General features: G+C 37.6%; 1 protein-coding gene across 3 annotated transcripts; it reads left to right on the forward strand.

Annotated features, from left to right (window-relative positions):
- The first annotated feature begins 869 nt into the window (after positions 1–869).
- Positions 870–12427, forward strand: LOC122071691 (protein WHAT'S THIS FACTOR 1 homolog, chloroplastic). Of its 3 annotated transcripts, XR_006138249.1 has the most exons (4): positions 870–1279; positions 8348–10002; positions 10346–10514; positions 11802–12427. XR_006138249.1 is itself a non-coding variant. In XM_042636080.1 (3 exons), the coding sequence occupies exon 2, from the start codon at positions 8626–8628 to the stop codon at positions 9982–9984; it is 1359 nt and encodes a 452-aa protein (XP_042492014.1). In that variant the 5' UTR covers positions 871–1279; positions 8348–8625; the 3' UTR covers positions 9985–10002; positions 11802–12427. The 3 variants fall into 3 exon arrangements, 2 of the variants coding, with proteins under 2 accessions (XP_042492014.1, XP_042492015.1); XM_042636080.1 differs by lacking the exon at positions 10346–10514 and having other exon boundaries at positions 871–1279; XM_042636081.1 differs by lacking the exon at positions 10346–10514 and having other exon boundaries at positions 871–1279; positions 8351–10002.
- The last annotated feature ends 7768 nt before the right edge of the window (positions 12428–20195 follow it).

A 20195-nucleotide genomic window follows, 5' to 3' on the forward strand; every position in this document is an offset into this window, starting at 1 on the left:
CAGGGCCATATGACCAAGTAGCGATCTCTTACCCTAAAATGAAAACACAAAGAGGAAAACCAGCTATTGAAATCCTCAACTATCTTTTCTTCTATGAGACAAAACCTGACCACTGATGGCGCTCCCTGCCACTACAACTCCAAAGACAGTAAGTTTCATTTTTTTTTTCTTTTTGGGGGTGAAAGAGGCAATAAGTTTCAATCGTTGATACATTTCTATCCTTCACATACTAGAACGACTACCATTATTGGTATCAAACCAACAACGATTCTTACAAGCTAAATCTTCTAATCAATAATTGGGCCATTTTAATACACATATCTTAATATTTTATTTAAGAAAAATTTGTTCCCGTATTACTCCATGGATACAGATTTATATGCACCTTTTAAGGGTTGGAGTATTAAACACGAATAATATACATATCGATACATATAATACGTTTGTGTTAAAAAAAAATGATTAAAACCAAAAAACCAAACCCTTCTACCCTTTTTCTAAGGTTGGGTTTGGTAACTTTTTTTGTTTTAGAAACGATGTTTCATGTCAAAAATGAAAATTTCAGTTTTTGTGTTAAAATGTCATTTTTTTTTTTTAATGAAACTGGAACGATGGAACTATCTTTTGTCATTCCATCAATTCTTTTTTTTTTTTTTTTTTCTAATACCATAAATGCACCAAATATTTTATTCTATCTTTTCGTTTTCATAAAATGAAAAAACTCCAAAAACGTTTTTTCTGAAACATTATCAAACGCAATCTTTGGAGCCTATGTGATAACTCTCTCGAGATCATCTTTTCTGTTATAGATTTCATTTTAAAACAAAATGGGCAAAAAACGTTTGGTAATTCCTCTCCCAATTATGTGCCAAAAAAATGAACCGATTCAAAATACCATCTCAAGAATGAAAATCAGGTACCACATTGGGGCTGTTACTTCAATCCCGAGATGTCTTCAATGAAATAAAAAATTAAATTGTTACCGATAAAAACCTCAAAACCTCTTTTTTCCAAAAGGCCACCATCCCTTTTGCAAATGAGAACGAGCCGCTCGTCTTCAGGTGGACGACGAGAAGGTGACGCTGCTCACTCTGGGAATCCGCTCTTGCCTCTGAAGTCAGAACTTCATTGCAGCTCCTCACTCCGGGAAGCCGCGCTTGCCCTGCTGTTCGCTACTCCCCTTCTACCCCTGAAGCCATCTGAAATCGCTGCTTGGAGATTGCTGGACGACGACGAGAAAAAGGTGACGTTCAACAGTCAACCCAGATCCTCCTTTCAGGTAGGTACAGCCGTTCTTCTTCTTCGATTATGTTTAGATCTATAAAAGTAGACTTTAAAATCGCTGCTGCTTCTTCTTCTCTTCTCCTTAATGTTCGCAGCTTGGTAATGTTCTCTTCTTCTCAAATTTTTTTTTTTTTTTTTCCTTTCATATAACACATCTTTTCTGGGTAATCTGTAACTCTGGTTTAGATATAATGGATGTGAAGTAATCTGTAAACCTTGAGTCCCGTTTGAACTCCCCACCATCCTATACATTCAAGATATATCTTTTTCTTTTATTTTTCCTTTTCCCATTTCTTCTTACTTGGTTTGTATATATAATTGATGGGGCCAAATATCGGACTCATGAGATGGTCCTTCGTGTTGTGCTTCCGTTTCAAGTCAAAATATCACCGTTTAATGGTCCGAAAAGGTTGTTGGGTGGAGCTGTTCGGAACACAAAACCATGGAAAGATTTTAACATAATGAATTCCTTGGTAGGAGCCTTATCTTTGAAGCTTTGAATCCCGTCTCTCCTTTCATTTTCCTAAACATGTGTAGCTTTGGGTGCTGGTGAAAGGATGGTTTCTGTCATGATACCAGTATTCCCCTCTTCTTCCTTTTTGTCCCCATTCCAATTGGCCAAGTGACATCCAATAATAATTGGATAACTATCAAAATTGATTGATCATGGTTGTTCTTTCACTGGGAGATTATTTGGCCATGACTGATTGTTGATATTTTCTATATTCTATATGTAAGGCAAACCGGGTAGGTATGAAAGACTGAATTCCTCTGTGGTTTAGATTTAACTCTGTTTCTCTGAATAAATCTGTTTCCCAAAACAGATAGGCTTCTTCTCTGACGACCATTAAAGTGTATAAATAAGAGGTAAGAGTGATCGTTCTAGTTTTGGGGATTAGCTGAGCCGGGTTTTTATCCATTTAGGTTTAGGTTCAGGTTAAACAAAGAGAGTTATGCTTAGTTATACACTCTTAATTCATCACTGAGTCTGGATATAGAAAATATCAACAATTTTGGCCATGGCTGATTGTTCCTTCTGCTTTGTTGTAACAGATCCATCAAGCTTTGACAGTCAGTCCAAACGCTTATGGAAGTAGTTTCCCATATCCGTGTAAAATTTGATTGTCGACATGACTGCCATGAATGAATATAGGCTCTCTTTGGTTAGATTTCTATTTCAGATTTGGGTTCTGGGAAACCAAAATTGGATCTAGCTCTCTTTGGTTAAATTTATAAGCTAGAGGCTACCAGAGGCTGAAATCTCAAATGGGTCATGTAAGTGGGCCATTTGAACAGTTCAGCATGGCCTCAGAACATGGGACATGTCATATGATTTGGGGAGTACACAGGTTGCCTTAAGATTCCAAGACAAAAATCTATCTCTTCCCATATCTGAAATTTCAACAGAAAAATTTCTTCAATTATCAACAATCAAACTGTTTCCCAAAATATTAACCTTTCGACTTTTTTCTCATGTTGCATCACTATTATATTTTTTCTGTTCTTCCTTTTGATTGAAAAAGTAAAGCAGTCAAACTGCACCTAACAAACTAATTGTTTCATGGACTTTGCTAACTTCACATAAAAATGTAAGGGATGTTGGTCACAGTTTGAGAATCCTGTCAATTGGGTTGCTAATACTTTTTTTTTTTTTTGTTCTTTTTTTTGTATATAACACATTTTCCACACATCATGAACATGAAATTGTGGGATGAATTGTATTGAGTAAGGCTAATATGCTAGATAGGATTTACCTTTTACATATTGACATCATAAACCTGAAGTTGTAGTTTGTAGTGCAGCAATATTACAATGGCTAATAACCCGGTAGCTCCCCTTGATACTGAAGGTTCTATTGTGATCACATACTGTCTTCCCTTTTAACAAAGAGATCTATTCATTTGATTTGCATTAAACAAATGGAAATTTAATATTAAACAATACTATTAAATTGGGCTGCAGGTTGAGAATCGAGGTTGTGGCAAGTTTGTTTGGATAGATGAAGAAATATATAGTCTTTCTACACGCCTAAGTACACCACCATCTGGGCAAACCCAACTCTCATCATCTACAATGACTAATTTGTCACCTGATTATGTAAGAGGGTTCTTGGAAGGAGCAATTACAGAATCAAAGAATCATACAAGTAGGATGAAAGCCGTCCTAGATGCCATTAACATACTTCACCTGAGCAATGATGGAAAACAATAGCATTTTTGTGGGAGGAGTGTTAATTGGTTCTTACTTTATTTGCAATGGAACCTGGAACTTTGTAGTATTCATACCAAAATTCTATGTTATGGTGTTGTAAATATTGAGATAATGAAAAAATGTGCCAAGGAATAGTTCTTACCCAATGCCATTTCACTCTAGGAACTGTCCCCAGAACAGTTTCGGAACAAGTTTACCAAACGCCCAAACAGAATCAAAAAATCATCTTTTAATAAGGTAACACAAATAGGTGATTCTGCCGAAGAACTGCGTTCTCAGAACAGAATCGTTACCAAACGGGCTCTAAAATCTTGTTTTGAGTCTATTTCCTTTGTTATTTCAGTTTCGTAATCAGTTTAGGTTACCCAATTGGTTAAGGATTAGGTTAGGCCTTTCCTTTTTAGTGTTTGAGTCAGTTTTGAGTCTTCTATATAAGTTTGTAAGGGGCTACAACATTGAACACGAATTTATTAATGAAAAAAAAAAAAAGATAGCATATGTTGTGTTGTGGGATGCAATTGGGTATGATGCCTAAACCTGAGGGTGAGATGACCATTCACTAGTTCTTCCCTCTTTTCGACCCTTCATCGAATTCTCTTTCTTTTCATATTTTCCTTTTATTTGTTTGCTATGTGAGAGTGTTTGAGAGCTAGAACCAAGCCTATTGGAGAACATCTTCTCTATTTAGCCAAAATTTCAGATCCTGCCTGGGATTAGGATCACTTGTGATTCAATCTTACATATTTGGTATTAGAGCTATGGCAGAAGAGAACTCCAACCAATACTCACTGGAAGATGTGATGAAATCCCTCCAACGGCTGAACACAAGGATGGATACTATGGACCTAAAGTTCAAAGAATTGAAAGAGGTTACTGCTGCCCAATCTAATGCTCAGCCACGTTATATTCGTGGGGAATTCCTCGAATGGGTAAATGAATTGGACGTGTACTTTGAACACTACAACTTGACAGAGATGCAACGACTTCGATATGCTTGCTCCCAAATGAGTGATTGTGTTTGAATGCAATGGAGAGGGTGTGAAAGGCAACTTCAAGCTCAAAGGCATGAGCCTAGAACTTGGGACGAGATACAGTACGAGTTGGCGTGCATGTACTTCTCTAAGCATGAACGAAGAATGTCCTTCCCTCCAAATTTTCAAAAGCCACTCACAGTTGACAAGAGCATGAAAGAATTATCAGCCTCTATTTCACAATGCATTGCAAATGAGCAACAAGAGAAGACACCTCCGACCAATGAACCAAAGTCAGAAGTTGAGGTTAGTGTTGGTGAAAATCCAGTAACTCCTACTGTCAAGGGAGAGGTAGTCATTTATGTTCCTATCAAAGAGACTCATGAAGTCGAAAGCAACATATTCGCAATTGTGGACAAGGAGATCGAACCCAAGGAGAATGGTGCTTCAATATCTGTGATGACTATGAACAGACAAAAGGAAGATCCTAAGTGGTTCGAGATTGAAGTAGTAGTTGAAGTAATGTAGGACTAAATTGGACACCCAATTAAACCCAAAACTGTAGGAACTTTTAAAACAAAGAACAACCAAAACCAACCCCAACCATGTATCAGAAATTAACTTCAGCGACAACCCAGAAAGAGTACCGAACCCACAAAACAGCCACACAGGGATAAACAAACCAGTAGCAGTTTATAACTAATCCAGAGACTATTAAAGTGCTAACAGTCTTCAGAAATCAGAACAGATATTTAGCAGTACAACAGGTTATCGATCTCAAGAGAATAACAGCAGAGTCCATTCCAACAATGATTCTTAGGACTAAACCAGGAACAGATGGGAGTCCATTCAGATTTAAGTTAACAGAATATTAAGAACAGCAGTCCAGAAAACACTATTCAAACCAGCAGAACCAGAATGCAGAAAATAGAAACTTCAGTTCACTAAAAGACGAAAATCTGGAGATTTCTAATTTCTCATCAATGGCTGAGCAGAATCAGCCAATATTTGGGTCGATCCTCACTGGTATGAGGAGGAACCTTCGATCAAAAAACTGGACTAATCGGATACTCAGATCTGGTCATTCCAGCAGAGCGGGTGCTCTGTTTTGCAGAATTTTCTGGGCAGCAGAGTGATAGATTACATACCTGATTTTGCAGCCCTAATAAGTCTTGAAAGAGATATAAAAACTTAAGAGAATAATATTTGAAGTAGACCCCCTGGACTTCACGCCACAAGGAGTCAATTGGATCAAACACCAATTCCTTCAGCCTTGATCAAACACAAGACAACTCTTCATGAAGAAGACAATAGCAACAACCATTATTTTTTTATCAAAATCATTCTAAGCTTTTAGGATCCTCCTCTTCTTTATTTATTATGTTAATGGGGGAGGGAATTACAAAATAGAAGGTTCCTCAAGAAGGAAACCAAAGATTCTCCTAATACAATAGTTACTAAAAACTGAAATTAGAAACTAGTTGAAAAAGGAAACTAACTACTAATGACTTGACTCAATTAACAACTTGACTCCTAAGGAAACAAATATAACTCAAATCAAGCCCAACTAAAAAGGAAACTAATGGAAAAATGAAACTAACTAGTAATCCCGTATTCAATCTTAGACCCCCCATTTTAGACCCATAAAAGTGGTCTATTACACTCAAAACACATGGGATCAAAGGCCCAACATGTATGGAACCTAACCCCAGGCTTATTCCTAATAAAACAAGCATATTTTGGTAATTAATCTGCATCATGAAGAAACCATTGCAGAGACTATGAACGACAATAACGAAAGACTTAAGGAGCTTGAGTTTAAGTTTGAGAAAGTAGAATACTACAAGATGACCATATGATACATCCGACGATGTTGAGGTCGAGCATGTGGAGTTCGTCATCCCATTAAAGTATCTTGAATATCGAGCTCATCACATTCTAGACTACATCTTTATTATCAAAGAGCTACCTGAATTTTTCTACGGCTTGAAGAGGGACGTGCACCATGCTATAATCACCCTTACGCTATTTTTTCTAAGAGAGGGTGAATTGATGCAGATAAATCACTTAATGGGCTTATTTTATTGCAAATGAGCCTTGGGTTGGGTTATGTATTGAGTCATTTTTGAGTCTTCTATATAAGTTTGTTGTGCTGTGGGGTACAGTTAGGGGAGATGCCTAAACCTGAGGGTGAGATGCCCATTCATTAGTTCTTCTTCCCCCTTCTCAACCCTCCATCAAATTCTCTTTCTTTTCTTATTTTCCTTTTATTTGTTTGCTGTGAGAGAGTATTTGAGAGTTAGAACCAAGCCTATTGGAGGACATCTTCTCTATTCAGCTAGAATTTCAGATCCTGCCTGGGATTAGGATCACTTGTGATTCGATCTTACATTATGCTGTTGATGGTTCCGAGATCAGAACTGAAATCTCAGATGTATTGACCCCAAAACAGAAGAGTATTAAAATATTGGAAAATGCCATAAAGAAAACAAGAACTGTACTTCCTTGAAGGGTTAATGGAGAAAAAGATATAGAAGGATATGACTTGTAATTTACCCCCAAATCTTGATCAGAATCCCACCGATCCCTTAGCATCCCACTACCAGGCAGCTACTGCATCCCACAGCCATTAATCTGAGTCACGCAGAAGTTGAGCAGCAAAGCCACACTTTTATTTGGGATGGCTTAACCCTAGGACAGTTCCCAGCCAATAGGAAGCAACCAAATAAAATAAACACACTAAAATAGACTAGGAGTCCCTCTTCTGGTCCTTGGAAAGGAGAACTCCTAATCATTATAGGAATTTTAAATCTAAAAGAAAACCAAATAATAAAAGCACTGGAGTTTATAAAGGATACTCCAGTCTTTACAAGGAAATAAATAAACAATAAAAACTAATCCTAACAATTCCCAACGATTCTGGCTTTAGGTGAACCATAACACCCTTCAAGTTAGTCAACTCAATGTCTTCTTACTTTTTAGAGTACCTGTCGAGCTGATCTGTATCATGTATATTGATTAATTATACAATAGTTGATAGAACTTATAGTTAATTGACAGTACACGCATAACTAGAAAAAAAAATGAATGAAATAAATAATTTGACTGCGTGTCAATGTGTGCAACATTGGAATAATTAATAATCTGTACTTTGAGACACCGACACAATGGGAATTATGGGAATTAGTGAATTACTACACTTTGAAACACACACAAATCATGAACCAACTCCCTTTCTTAAAACTCTAATCACATTATAACCTAAATTCATAAATTCAACCGATGCCATAAACAGAGACCCACAACTAATTAAACCCAAAAAACGAAAATGAAACCCAGCCTGACATATGATTAAGACCCAAATCTGAAATTAACAAGAACGTCCATAAAGTCAGAATGAATTCCACGACTGGCCTGCCTTAGAACCCCATGAAAACCAGACTGGAAATGTTAGGGGAACACCAAGATGAATCCATTCATGGCATTCAATTTTAAAACCTCTTTTTCGAAAAGTTAAGCAACATATCTCAATTGGCATGATTGCAGTCCTCCTTCAAAGCTTTACTTGCAGAACTAACACTCTGAAAGTTTGCACAAAACCACTAATCTAACTCTCCTTAGTGTTAGTTGACCACCATACTCACTCCATCTCAGGTTTTTTGTCAAGGTTTTTAGTTTCTTCTTGAGAATTAGTCTTTTAGTTTCTACTTGAGAATTTTACTCGTCCTTCCATATGCACTATTAACATATGCATGTCTGAAGTTATGGATAATTAGGTTCTTCTTAATCTGATGGTTTAATTATAATAATACTAATTTATTCCATAAACTGCCATCGGATTTGTACTTGTCCTAATGCTTTTTTCCCCCTCCTTTTGATAGAAGAAGGTAATATATTTATTGACATGCAATTGGTAGAGCCGATTTACACTTCAGCATTCAAGCTAATATTCCTATTGATACACCACATACACTCTTGGACTAGTCAATAGTCGAGTGGTCGAGCATACTACACACCGAGCACATGGACCAGCCATTAGTCGAGTGGTCGGGCATACAACACATTATCCCTATGGGCCAATCAATGGTCGGGTAGCCAAGGCATCTCAAGCACACTTCCTATGACCAAATGCATTAGCTCTTTGGTGGGGTAGATTCCAATGGCAACTTGTCAGATTATCAGAGTTTTTGATACGGTGAAGCAATTTTGGAAAAGAAGGCATTTCATCCCCAATGAAATGTCTTATTCTGTAATGGGGAGTGGGTATAGTGAATCACCTTCATTGTTGCGGTTTATGACTACAGGTAGGCGGGTTCAGGACAGAAGCAAGAAAAAGAGGGTGCATGATCTAGAAATAGCAACAGAGAAGTTGAAGTTAGCCTCAAAGATTTTGTTTCTTATGGAAGTTTTGAAGAGAGAACCTGAGCAAGTCATTCCTTTAAGATCATTGGAACAGTACAGAAGGCATATTAACCTGCCAAAGCCCCACAAGATATCGGACTTCATACGGAAATCACCGAAGCTGTTTGAATTGTACAAAGATAACAAGCGAGTTATATGGTGTGGAATGACCAAGGAAGCTGAAGACTTGGTGGAAGAGGAAGCAAAGATCTTGGAGGAGCATGGAGAGAAAGCTGCTGAGCATGTTACCAGGCTCTTGATGATGACAGTGGATAAGCGGCTTTCCATGGACAAGATTGCCCACTTCCGGAGAGACTTTGGCCTACCTTATGATTTCCAAACCAGGTGGGCCTACAAGTACCCCCAATACTTCAGGGTGGTTAAATCTGAGGATGATGTTGAGTATTTGGAACTTGTCTCCTGGAATCCAACTTGGGCTGTAACAGAACTAGAGAAGAAAGTGGATGGGGTAATTGAGTCTAACCCTCCCACCCCAGGGTTGCTCACACTTCCATTTCCCATGAAATTCCCTCCAAACTGCAAGAAAATTTTCCAGTTTGGTGGGAAAATTGAACACTTCCAGAAACGGTGTTATCTATCTCCATATGCTGATGCTCGAGGGCTTAAAGCAGGGTCACAGGAATTTGATAAGAGAGCAGTAGCAGTGATGCATGAGCTACTTAGCTTTACCATTGAGAAGAGGGTGGTTACTGACCACCTTACCCACTTCCGTCATGAACTTGTAATGCCCCAGAAACTGATGAGACTTCTTTTGAAGCATTTTGGGATTTTCTACGTCTCTGAGAGGGGAAAGAGATTTAGCGTGTTCTTGACAGAAGCTTATGATGGTTCTGAGCTTATTCAGAAGTGCCCCTTAGTTCTATGGAGAGAAAAGGTCCAGTCCCTTATTGGTTACAGAGGAAGACAGCAGAGAATTGAATCATTTAGTGATTTTTCAGATATGGAGGGTTATGATAATCTGTTTGACAGTGACTTTAAAGGTAATGCTATTGCAGAGCTGGAGAGTGAGGATACAATTGCTGGGATAGAGGACCTATCTACTCCTGATCATGAGATGGAAGTGAGAGAGATCTACACCGCTTACACAGGAAGCTGATCAGTGAATTATCATGAGGTTCTCTCTCTCTCTCTCACACACACAATAAGCCAATATTTTTTTTCTAATAAAGAAAGATCCCACTATGTTCTACATGTTCCAATGAAGCAAAAAAAACATGTACATAGCGACTGGAACTTACACGAGAAAACATCTCCAGTCTCTTCCAATTTCAGTAGTAGAAATACCAGAAAAGCCTTCACACACATTGCCCACAGAAGAATACTCTACTCAGCTTTGTAGGCCACCTTAAGAGAGGCTGTTATATTTTCCTTTTCAGCCATAGGTTCCACAATGCTGCTGGCATGACCCAAAAAATCCTTCTAGATCTGAAGTTCTGGTCCCCTCATTCCTAATGCAGATTAGAAGTGGAAGTCATGACCAGCCCTTGCCAATCTCCTCCAAAATGGTACCACCATGCAAAAGTAAATGGATGTTGAACAACCAAGGATGGACAGAATTATCAGGTTTCAGACATAGAAGACAAATATTGGAAAGGAAAAAAGCCCATTGAAATTATTTGATCTACGGTGAGAATGCTATCTTTTCCGGCTATCTATATAAAGAACTGAATCTTACGGCAATATGCTTGCCTAGAAAGACTTGGGAAAATCTGGACCACCTGTCTCTGTGCAAGGGTTGGAACATAAACGTCACCACAAAGAGACTTGAGCTATTTAGATTCCATACCCTTGAAACCTTTTTATTTGGGAAAAGTAATGATAACCCTAAAATCATGATGACCCTCCTGAATCTTTTTGTCACACTCCTTGAAAGAGCTGAAACATCTGAGGCAGCTCAAAATCATTAAGATACAAGTTCAAGTTCAGGAGACCAAACACAGAACAGCCATCTTCTTGGGCATATTCACCAGTGCACGCTTGCCACTGGCCAACTGAAAAATCAGGGGAAAGGCATCCTTATTGCACTCTACATTCCAAATGAGTTCCTTTTGCCGTAATCTTTCTTGGTTTTAATATGCCGCTTGAAGGTTGCATTAGAAGCCATGACATTACTCCTCCATGGGCTGGTATTGGTAACTATTCGATATGACTAAGATCCCATCTTTCCCTCTTCTCGTCAAGCATGTTCGGACGAATAACCATTCTCCGCTGGCTCTTTTTCCCCACCCTGAACATCCAAAACTGCTTTTATTATTCAAGGGAAAAAAAACTACTTTGATAGTACAACTTCATTGATGGGATTACTCTTCTAAATCCAACCCAACTCTGCACTTTGGCAGCAAAGCTTCATTCATTGCTTCATTCATTTCTCCCCCCGGGGTGCCGCGTCTTTAATCTTAACTTTCTGTGATGGTAGGCCAGCTTGTTAAGTTGGTAACTTTCATAGTGTTTCGCATTGCAGATGGGAGCTGAGAAACCTTTTTGTACTTCACCACCGACAGATAACCAGCTTGATTATCGAAAAATACTACATTTTGATTTAACAAGTTATTTATATTCTGGGATCTGTCTATGCAGTACTATGTATTCTAACTCTTTTAGGACATTTTATCCTGGGCTTCAACATTGTATCCTTAACCATTGATTGGGATTTGTGTATGCTCTCCTCACTAACCCCCTCCGTCTTCCCTTCTCTCTCTCACTCTCTCTCTCTCCCCCCCTTCCCAGGGCAATGAAAACAATTTCTGTGTCTTCATCTTCTTACTGCAAACAACCGTCTTTTGAATCTTTCCAACCAACCCTGCTTTGCCCTTCAATTTCCAGCATCATATTTCTCCCTTTTCCAATTACACCCTCTCGTTCATGTCATGTATTTAATTAAAACAGCTGACAACCTCCACTCTTGTATCACAGGGGTTAGGGGAACACCAAGATGAATCCATTCATGGCATTCAACTATACCTACAAAAAAGCCACAGCAAGACATACATGGAAGGGGACCGGCACCATGAAAGACTTCCCAACAATCAAATGGAAGTATCAACGTATTCACTTTCAAGCCAGCAAATACAACTGTGAGTTGTGCTCGCAGCCTGTTGTGCACTGAAGAACTGAAGATTGAGGGTGTCAAACTAGCATGACCATTTGGAGTTATAGGAGACCGAGCTTATAACCTAGTTGACTTGCACCCTGGATGAGATAGTCGAGTAGCCCCTGATGGTAACATCATCTTCGAAGAGAAGGACAGTATTGACTTTTCTGCTGTTATGATCCAAGCCCCTAGGGAATTTCAGGCAGTTCTGGAGCTATATCATGGGGGTTTGTTTCTCTTAGGTCTCACCTGAAAAGGTGGTGTGATTGGTTACAACCATGTCTTTGCATTGTGAGCCAGTGGAAGAGTGGATGAGCTACAACTGGCGGAGGTGAACATAGGTTTCTTCATCCTTGATGGGAATGATGTCTGAGCTTTTGCCAAAGAAGGGAGCCAGAGCATGTATCATCTATCATGCTAATCCTCTATGATCATTGAAGTTATTTGAGCAATTATTTTTTTAGCTTCTACCAGTCTATGCGCTTCCAAATTTAAAGAAAATTAGGGTAATATCATATCTCTGTTATTGGAAATAAGCACTAAAAGAACAGGTCACAAGTCGCAACATTCAAAACCTATAATATAGCATTTTACACCGAAACAGCTATAGAGCATATCTATCTTAGGCTGATGTATCAGTTAATCTGAGCTGGGCATATTGTTAAGTACCAATTTCCTGGTTGCTTAGCTAATTATTTCCAATGACACAGATATGAAGGTAATGTATACAAAGCTAAATGACCTTGAGAATCGGCATAGTACCACTCAATGGAATTGAAGCAACATGGAGTCCAATAAGTCCAGAGGATCTTTTTTCCCGTTGTAGAGGAATCAAAATTGAACAGTTAGAACTAATCTGTTGAAACTGTTCAATATTGAATGTGAATATGCCATCTTACATCTTCTATTTAATATGAGAATGCGAAAGCAAATACAGGAAAAAATCGGCTGTCGAAAGACAGGCCAGTTGGGTTGTTGTCCATATTTTTCCATTTATTTGTTTGCTTTATTTATTGGGAGAGGAAGGTACCCTGAAAGGCAGCAATGGCCTCTCGGCCAGCTTGGCATCCAATGAATACACGTGGAAGTATCAACAAAGAGGTAAGATTTTTGCCTTTCATGAAGGGCAAGTTGGCTATTTCACCCCTTTTGTGTCACGCGCAAGAACATAGAGTTCCAAAAAATCCTTTAATGATTGTAATATGCGTTTCTTTTTCTTTGTTTTTTTGGGTAGAGAGAACAACATTCCTTCGAAATAAAAAAAAGAGAGTCTACATCATCTAATACGGTACTTTTAATTTTGTCCATCCTTGCCCTTAAAGCAATGATAGTTACATTCAAGAAATCACTCATTACATTCTTAAGATGGTGAAGAATAGATCTTCTGCTTTGTTGTACCAGATCCATAAGAAGTAGTTTCCAATTGTTTTGCTTGCTGCATTCTTTCCAGCATTCCCCTTGTCGGAGGATCATTCTCTACAGTGAGTGCGGTGAGCATTAGATGATCGAGAGCATCTGGGCAGACGTCCCAAGGTTTTTTGGTCATCTGTCTCACTGCACCGTTGTTCTCACTGCAGAGGATTTTCAGTCCCTTGCCTCAGCCTCCAATGCACATCATGGATACTCAAATTTCATAGCCGCACCAACAAATTTTTAGAGTATGCTTTTGGGTAACTAACATTTCGAGAAATTGTGCCTAGGGTACCAAACATTTGACATATTATATTTAGGTATCAAAACCATGATAAGATTATTTAAATTAATCCCGTTTCTTTTTTAACTCTTTTTTTCCTTTTTGGCACAGATGGCACTACAAATATATAAGGAATCCTATACAAGAAATTTATTGAAATATCCATATAACCTTTGGCATCTTAACGGCACTTTGAAATCAGCGGATTTATACAAGCGATGGAATACAAGATATCGTACCCCCAATGGATTCCTTGGATTGACCACATTTAGTCGTCCATTCATGATAATGATGATGATCCGTCAATATTACTAAGCATGAATATTATTATTATGGAAAAAAGTTCTCTGTTGGGGCGCATGGCTCTTCCAACTGCACGCCAGCTAATGAGAGAGAGCTTATGCATCAAGTAGGAGCATGTGGTGGTCATTTCACACCCCCTATGTTTAAATGCAGGGGTGCCCGTAGAGAACACTCCTATAATATTATTATTAGGTTTGAGTTTGCTTGATGGCTTGGGAAGGTTTTACTTGCATTTCAAATATCTTAATGGGAAAATTATTTTACATATCACTACTCCCAATCCTTCAAATCCAAGAAACAAACTTTTATATACAAGGGGCGGTTTCATCTCCTGAGCACAATTTGGCTTTTCAGCTTCTGCTAGCGTCCCATGGCTTTTTTTAAACCAGCTGAAAAATGGTTGATTTATGAACATGTTATTCATATCATCAATTATTTACGTGGTAGTGAAAGTCTATCTGACTTGGATCCTTTGTGGTGCAACAGGGCGTCTATATGCATCCAACATTCAGAAATGTTTTGGACTACGTGCAACCACCTTGGACTCTGTGCCTAAGCGTTTCTGGGGATTGGATGTGCCCTAGATGCCCTGTTGCGCCACAAAGGAATTCAATCCTAGTTTACATTAGTGCAATCATTCTCTTTTTTTTTTTAGGGTGTGTGTGTGTGTATCAACCAAGGTGTCCGGGCCAGCTTATGTGCACCTCGACTAATCCTCGGGGAGACTAGCACAGCAACCCACCGCTATGATCTCCACTTAAATCACAGATGCACAAATGGAGAATCGAACCTGAGACCCTGCGCTTAATGTGGGTACAGAATAAATAAGAAAACACAAACACACACACACACACACTCACACTCACGCTCACACAATGCGTACGACAGGATCGAACCCACGACCTCCTCCCCTGGGTGCCAGCTCCACGAGCCAAATCTACCACCACTAGACTATCCTAGTGTTCATAGTGCAATCACATTCTTATCTGAAAAAGTAATGTTTGTAAATCTCTATTATATTGAAGAGGAAAAAAATTCTAAAAGGCAACGTGGCCCCTATGCCTAGATACAGTGAAGGGCGAACTGACCATCCACCTCTTTTTAAAGATAGAAATTACATCCATATTGATGCTTCTGCTAGTGTTCTCATTAGCTCATGCGCTAGTATAGAGACCACACTGCTTTTTAGGGAACTTTGTATAAGTTGTGCTTCTTTTTTTATTTTTTTTTATTTTATTTTATTTTTTGGTGAATGCATAGGTTGTACTTAAAACATATAAAAAATGGCATACTCGAATATCTCGTGTACCTTGTTTATTTTTCGTGCATGCTTCATTGAAGGTACTTGTTAATTTAATTATTTAAAATTTTTTATGAGGAAAGTTACTTTTTATTTATTAGAATCTAATCAGAATTCAGAACCAAGAATACCATTCCCCACCCTTCAAAAGAAATTCTTCGAAAAAATAATTTTATAAAATGTATGGTCAAGAGGACAAGAGACAATAAGTAGAAGTGGGGAATCACAACAAGATTTGGTTAAGATCGGCACTTTTGAAGCTCATTAATCCACCATTTTTTCTAGTTTTGGTAGGGAGTCTATGGACTAAGAAAATATCTCTTGTCCTCCCTATCCATCCCAATTATTAAAATCATATATATATATATAGAGAGAGATGAAAAAGAAATCTTAAAAAAATTAAAAATATATAAATCAATATCAATACCAATATAATTCCTAGCCAAACAAATACCCCCCCTTTCCATATTGGAGAGATGGAAATTCCTTGGATAGAACAGGTGAATTTGATGGGGTCTCGTAACAATTTGATCCATTATATACTCTCCTCCTTTTAATGGTCCCTATTTTTTAAAGAGAGTTGATTGTTCCAATTAATTTTGATAGATATAGTCTTAATGTGGTGATATCAATTTCAGCTAAACATCTATTTCTGATTGAAATAATGTCATGGATTACAGGTCTAAATTTTTTAAGAAACAACAAACTTGTCTCATGGTAGAAGCATGGTTGAAATTCAGATTTTGACACAGGTGTCGAGTAAAAAATATGAAACCTAGTTAGAAGTCATGAATATTCACTCAGATTCAATAAATGAACAGACAAAGTCCAAATCAGTCTCAATTTTCATTGGCCAGATCAAGTTTGAATCATGTAAAACTCACCAATCCAAGGTGTTTTTTTTTTTTTTTGGTCATATATTATTCATAGATGATAAATTTGTTATGCAATTAAACAAAACCCTTTGTTATTTTTTATCTTTTTCGTTGTCTTCTATATTACCCATTTTTTTCTTCTCACCTGTGAGACAACCAAAACCTTTTGTCGATCACTCTGTCCTCACTCAATGAAGGAGAAGAAGAAGAAAATAAACAAACTTGCCCTAACAAAGTTTGACTCATGGAACTCAAGGTTTTGAAAAAATATGAGTCTAAGTTAAAATTTTAGGTTTTGAAAAAGATGAATCAAGTTAAAAAATTTAGTTTTCCAACAATGAGTAAAAAATGTGAAGAATCAAGAATTTCTTGCATGGCAATCAGACCCGTCTCCCTATAAATGGGTAGTTATTAATACTACTACTCTCAATAAGTTAAAAATGCTTGGGCAAAGTTGACCAGAGTCTTGCGGTTCCAAAAAATTAAATAGAAAAAATAGAAACAGTCTCGTGGTAGAAAATGCCAATAGGCTAAGAAGCGAAAACTCATCTGAGTGTTTTTTTCATTTTTTTATTACTCTTCGACTTTTATATGGAGATCAAATTCTTCCCCTCATAAAATATAGTATATGTATATATAATACTGAAAAATATATTTAACGATAAAATTTTCCTACATTATCTGCTTTCATAAGTTTATCAAGATGATCCAAATATCTATAATTTGATAAATTGAATATGATTCGAATTTTGTGAACCAGTAGATTCCAAAAGTCCCATGTTAACATATAAAGTTTAATCCTAACTTGCCAAGTGACAAAATTAATTTAGAATTCAGAATAATAGATTTTTTTTTTTTTTTTTTTTTTTTTGGAATACCATGGACTAATGATGCCATAAAAAACTATAGAATAGTGATGGGTAGAGCTTTGAGTAGAATATAAATGGGAATGCATACTAATGCATTGAACGCAGGAGCGTTGAATTGAATTCCTTTGTGGCGTAACTGGGTGCTTGGCCTTGGCGGGCATCCAACAACAAAAAATGCTCAAGCATGGGTCCCACGGCAATCGCATGCAACCCAAGGAATTTTTAGGCGTTGGATGCACGCCATATGCCTTGTTGCACCACAGAGAATTCAAGTCGAGAGAGCACTTGGTCGTTTGTTCAACCCTCTTCCCTCTAAGTTGTGCTCCTCTAATGCGCACAAGGGGCAGTATCCCAGGTCCAACACTCTGGAGGGTATTTGAAATGCACGTCCAGGTGTTGGGTTCTGTTTGAGGTACTTCTAGGCGTCAAATCTATGTTATCACCCCTTGTACGCAGTAGAGGAGCCGGATCCCTCCCCTTCCATCCTATCTAGGAATGGTAATAATAGTGTAATAATAATGTGGTCGAATGGGCCCCTTGTGCGCAATAGAGGAGCCGGATCCCTCCCCTTCCATCCTATCTAGGAATGGTAATAATAGTGTAATAATAATGTGGTCGAGTGGGCCCTTGTGTATCTTTGCCTACCCCAGGGTTGGTCTTGCAACCGAAAAAACCCAATACATTGAGGGTATTTTGATTTTGAATGCAAATAATTCAGGAATTGGAAGTTTTTTTTTTAATTGAAATAATCAGTTTGGAGTATTTGGACTTTGCTGCAGTAATATGATGGATCAAATTCCAATCCAACGGTTCTAAACACCTGTGATCTATGTATCCACGTCCTATAACATACCCCTACCGGCTACCGTATCGTCGTCTCAAGTCGTCGAAAAGGACAACAGAGCAAGCCAAGCGAAGGAAGATGGGTCCCACAGACTCAATCATTACAAAGACCAAACCATAGGCTGTCAGCGTCTTGACGCGGACTGACAAGATTTCACATATAATCCAATCAAACAATGCCACGTGTATGGAGCAGCTTAGAGTAACGTAAATGCTTGGTCATGTCCTCATGTCCCACACGGTATTCTGAAATTTAAAAAAAAAAAACAAAAAAAAAAAATGTCATTTTGAGAGAGTCCAACGGTTATTATTTAAAGCGTGTCAAAGTGAGATTGGTGGTGATTACGTGGCAGTCCTTTTCAAAAGTACTCCCAGAGGGGAAGTGCCAAAAAGCGTGGTAAAACCGTCAGGTGAAAAATGAAACCTGACAAGTGTCGTCATCTTCATATGTTCAACACAAACCACACGAGGACTCCATTGTTATGACAGAAACGCCCCCTCCCCCATCGAAACACAAAACCACGTTTATCTTCTCTATGAAATTACATATGTGTCCTTAACTAATCTCATTGCTTTATAAAATGGTTCATCAGGAGTCAGCCCAGTCGTCCCTATAACCAAACAAAAGTATAGGCCAGTCATGGTTTTAAGGGCCCGTTTGATAACGTTTTAAAAAACGCATTTTTACTGTTTATGTTTTCAAAAACGACAGAAATAGAGTAAAAAATATTTGATAAAACTGTTTCGTTTCACTTATTTTTAGAAATAGAAATAGAAATTTTTACTTATTTATGGTTCAAGAAACGACCTAGGAGAAACAAGTTCAACTTATTTCGCCGTTTCTGAAAACGACTTTTGGCAATTCTTTCACTGGTTACCATCGACTTCTAAAAACATGACTTATCAAACACCTTCAATTCCGTTTCTGTTTCTAGAAACGAAAATTTATGTTTCTGTCGTTTCTTGAAATAGAAACGGCAGAAACGTTATCAAACGAGCCCTAGTATTGGCATCAGATCATCGATCCGTATTGGTTTTGCATGTTCTCAATCTCAACTGTCAATACTTGGTTGATACTATCTTGGTTAAACGATATGAATCAAGGGTAATAAGGTAAAAAAATCTTCCTTTTTTTTTTTTTTTTTTTTTTAAATCAAGGGTATTTCTGTTCGATACCATATCAATTTTTCGTGATAATCAATACCCAATCCAATAACTTGCACTAAAACCATGAGACCAGCCTAATTGAAAAACTTTTTACCGGATAAAAAAGGGTAATCATAAATGGAGTTTTTTTTTTAAGTGCTCTTTCCAAAAATATGTATCATAAGATTTCCACATTGTTTTGTTAAATCCATGCTTTGTTGATGGATGAATTACCTTTTCACCAACTAAGTAATCTTTTTATTCATAACCTTTTTTTTAAACTACTAATAAATAGGGTGGCGTGTTCTATTCAGGAGTGCTATTAATAAATAAGGAAAGAGTTTTATGTTGAAGAGCATAGCCCATTAGCCCCTACGCCAGCATGAGGACTAACAAATCAATACGCACTGAAGCAACAACAAGGGTAGGATTTTGTACTATTATGAGGGTGAAGCTATCATTTCTTTCCACCTTGTGTCACGGCATAAGCACTCACTTCTGGACAAAGTTCTTTTTTCCTGATAAATATTCCATGCAATCAAGAATATGACATAGCTTGATTGATGAATAAATCACAAAAAAAAGTAAAAAATAACAACAAAAGAGTGAAATGAAAAACCAATAAAGCGAAAAATATGCTTCAGAAGATGTTTCACATTGTTTGGTTAACTCTATGGCTTTGTTTATGAATAGATTCTATTTTCTCCAATAATTAGAGAGAGATACTAGAGTTTTCGATTCTTACATGCTAGATCTACCTTTTTTAAACTATTAATAAATATTTGATTAAGTCAAGAACATGACATATCTTGTTTGATGAATACGCTAGAAAAAGATTAAAATGAAAATCTATTAAAGGGATTTTTTTTTTTTAAGAGTCATCTTCAAAAATATGCACCATGAGCTGTTTCAGATTGTTTTGTTAACTTTATGTTTTGTTGATGGATTAATTTCATTTTCACCAAGAATAGGAAAGAGATACTAGCCTTTCCAATTCTTGCATGCTTGATCTTTCTTTTTAAAACAATTGTTTCTCTCCTTTGGGCATGAAATGACCTCATTGCCCAGAGGAGGGAAAGATAAAGAGAGAGTGGAAGCTTTTGGTGCACCCTGCACTCTTGAACAAAGAACGCTGTCTCATTCAGAAATATCTCATGCAATCAAGAACATTACATAGCTTGATTGAT

Source organism: Macadamia integrifolia, unplaced genomic scaffold (assembly GCF_013358625.1).
Source record: "Macadamia integrifolia cultivar HAES 741 unplaced genomic scaffold, SCU_Mint_v3 scaffold_56A, whole genome shotgun sequence".
Classification (NCBI taxonomy): domain Eukaryota; kingdom Viridiplantae; phylum Streptophyta; class Magnoliopsida; order Proteales; family Proteaceae; genus Macadamia; species Macadamia integrifolia.